Source organism: Nicotiana tabacum, chromosome 21 (assembly GCF_000715075.1).
Source record: "Nicotiana tabacum cultivar K326 chromosome 21, ASM71507v2, whole genome shotgun sequence".
In the NCBI taxonomy this organism is placed as follows: domain Eukaryota; kingdom Viridiplantae; phylum Streptophyta; class Magnoliopsida; order Solanales; family Solanaceae; genus Nicotiana; species Nicotiana tabacum.
Window position 1 is genome coordinate 62734799 of NC_134100.1, and position 3323 is coordinate 62738121.

The following is a 3323-nucleotide window of genomic DNA, read 5'->3' on the forward strand; positions in this document are numbered from 1 at the left end:
GTCATGCAAGCATGCATCTAATTGAGAAACTCTCCAAGCATGATTTAGTTACTGGCCTTCCCAAACTCAATTTATCTAGAAATCATGTATGTGATGCATGTCAGATTGGTAAACAAAATAGAAACTCTTTCAAAACCAAGGACATTGTTTCTACGACCAAGCCTTTACCATTGCTTCATATGGACTTATTTGGATCCACTAAAACAGCCAGTATTGGAGGTAAATGGTATGCGTTTGTTATTGTTGATGGCTACTTACGTTTTACATGGGTAATTTTTTTATCTAATAAAGATGAATCTTTGAATTTTTTTGAGATTTTCTATAAAAGAATCAAAAGAGAAAAGGGGAATCTCATCACAACTATCCAAAGTGACCATGGAGTCAAATTCAAAAGCAGATCCTTTGAAAAATTTTGTAATGATCAAGGATATACTCACAATTTCTCAGCTCCAAGATCACCCCAACAGAATAGAGTAGTTAAGCGAAAAATTCGAATCCTACAAGATATGGCCAGAACAATGATATTAGAACATTCATTGCCAAATCACTTTTGGGTAAAAGTAGTAAGCACAACTTGTCACATTCTCATTAGATGTCTCATAAGACCCATATTGAAGAAAACACCATATGAGTTATGGAAAGGCAAACGGCCCAATATAGGCTACTTTCATTCGTTTGGCAGTAAGTGCTTCATCCACAATAATGGTAAGGACAACCTTAGAAAATTTGATCCAAGGAGTAATGAAGGTATTTTTCTTGGTTACTCTGTTAATAGTAGATTAGAGTTTATAACAAACGTACTTTATCTGTAGAAGAATCAGTGCATGTTATATTTGATGAAAATAATACTACGATCGAGAAAGGAATCTTTTCAGGTGATGAAGATAGCAGCCAAGTAGCATCACAAGCAAGCAAGTCATAAAAGTCGACTGATAGCACAAATGCAGTCAGAGAGTCGGTTAGTGAACCTGCTAGTAATCAACCTGAACCACAAAAGGAGTCAACTACTCCTGCAGTTGGAACGCGTCCAAATGAGTGGAGAAGCGAACCAGAATATCCTTAAAAGTTTATCATAGGGGATCCTAATGAAGGAATGAAAACCAGAGGAGCTCTTAAGAAAAAGGCAAATGTAGCACTTATATCTCAAATCGAACCAAAGAAAGTTGAGAAAGCCTTAAAAGACTCCAGCAGGGTACAAGCCATGCAGGATGAACTCACTCAATTTTATAAGAATCAAGTCTGGGAACTGTTACCTAAGCCAGCAAATGCTGCCATTGTTGGAACCAAACGGGTTTTTAGAAACAAGTTGAACAGAGATGGAAAAGTAATCCAAAACAAAGCCAGATTAGTAGCTCAAGTATATTCACAATAGGAAGAAGTCGACTATGATGAGACCTTTGCTCTGGTAGCACGGTTAGAGTCAATACGAATTCTTCTTGCATATGCATCCTTTAAAGACTTTAGACCTTTTTAGATGGATATCAAAAGTACTTTCTTAAATGGCTTTATTGATGAGGAGATGTATGTAAAACAACCTCCTGATTTTGAAGACTCACAATTTCCTTACCATGTGTATAAGTTGACTAAAGCTTTGTATGGACTCAAATAAGCTCCTCGAGCCTGGTACAAAAGGCTTAGCTCATTCCTATTTGATCATGGATTTACAAAAGGTAAAGTAGATACCACATTATTTATCAAAAGATCATTAGGAGGTAACCTCATTATTCAAGTCTATGTTGATGATATTATTTTTGGAAGTGCTAACTCTCTTTTGTTCAAGGAATTTGCTAATCTCATGCAAAGTGAGTTCGAAATAAGTATGATGGGAGAACTCATATTTTTACTCGGACTTAAAATTCAACAATCTGAGGAAGGAACTTTTATCTATCAGACCAAATAAACAAAGAAATTAATTCAAAAGTTCGGCATGAGCAGTGCTAAAGCAATTGTTACACCAATGAGCCTATAAAACAAGTCTTGACAAAGACGAAAAGGGAAATCCAATGGATGAAACGAAATATCATGGAATGATTGGCTCCTTACTTTATCTAACTGCTAGTGGACTAGATATTATGTTCAGTGTGTGTAAATGTGCCATGTTTCAGTCAGCTCCTAAGGAATCGCATCTGACAGCAATAAAGAGAATAACACATTATCTCATCGGAACTGTTTCGTATAGACTATGGTACCCACGATCTAACAATTTTAAACTTGAAAGTTTTTCAGATGCTGATCTTGCAGGTGATAAGGAAGACAGGAAAAGCACCAGTGGAATATGTCAATTGCTGGGAAAGGCATTAATATTCTGGAACAGTAAGAAACAAGGCTTAGTTGCATTATCCACAACTGAGGCAGAGTATAATGCCATTGGACAGTGTTGTGCACAATTACTTTGGATGTCTCATCAACTGAGTGACTATGAATTATCTTTTAAACTTATTCAAATATTTTGTGATAATTATAGTGATATATGCCTCTTAAAGAATCATGTGCATCATTCTAGGGCTAAGCATATAGATATTAATCATCATTTCATCAGAGATCATGTCATTAAGGGAGATATAGAATTATCTTTTGTTAGCACTATTGATTTACTAGCAGACATTTTTAGCCTTTGCTTGAGGATAGATTCTGCACTTTGAGATAAGTACTTGGCATTATTTCGCTCGATCATAAAAATTAGGACTTGTGTGTTATTTCTAATTCCTGTATGACTAACTCCAAGGTAGACCTCTTGAGTTCTCTAGATTCAGACCTCAATTTCTGGGATAATCCTAATAAAGATTTCTTCATTGCCCTAAAAGAGAAGCCTATTGCCCATGGCAGAGTAATCGATCTTGACGACATGGAGGCCCTCAAATGTAAGGTAAAGGATCTGTTCGATTTTTAAGGATGGTCAAATTTCCTCTCTTTACCCCCTCCTAAAGTCTATGAACCTCTTGTGAGGATGTTCTATGCCAATCTCCATTCTAACAAGCCTGATACGTTAGAATCCCTTGTTCTAGGAAAATGCATCTTTCTTAATTGTGATTTGACTCAGTTTTTCAGTGTAAGTGCTCTAGTTTCCCAATATTTTCAAAAATACCTGGCTTGAATACTTTTAAATCATTTTTGATCAAGACAAGCGTTGTATAGTCGAGTGTCCCTCTAATTCCCTCCCTAACCAGTTAGGTCCCAGTGATGTTAGTTTTGAAACCCGAGTTCTGGCCCACATTGTAGCAACTACTCTTCTTCCTCGCACTGGCTCATTCTCCACTTTCTCTCAACGAGATACTTTTCTTGTCTATTGTCTAGCAACCAAACTTAAAATCAAGCTGTCCTTA

At 36.4% G+C, this 3323-nt stretch overlaps 1 protein-coding gene across 1 annotated transcript; it reads left to right on the top strand.

Moving 5' to 3' along the window:
* The first annotated feature begins 2003 nt into the window (after nucleotides 1–2003).
* On the top strand, nucleotides 2004–2642 carry LOC142175259 (secreted RxLR effector protein 161-like). The gene has a single exon (XM_075241841.1). The coding sequence runs from the start codon at nucleotides 2004–2006 to the stop codon at nucleotides 2640–2642; it is 639 nt and encodes a 212-aa protein (XP_075097942.1).
* The last annotated feature ends 681 nt before the right edge of the window (nucleotides 2643–3323 follow it).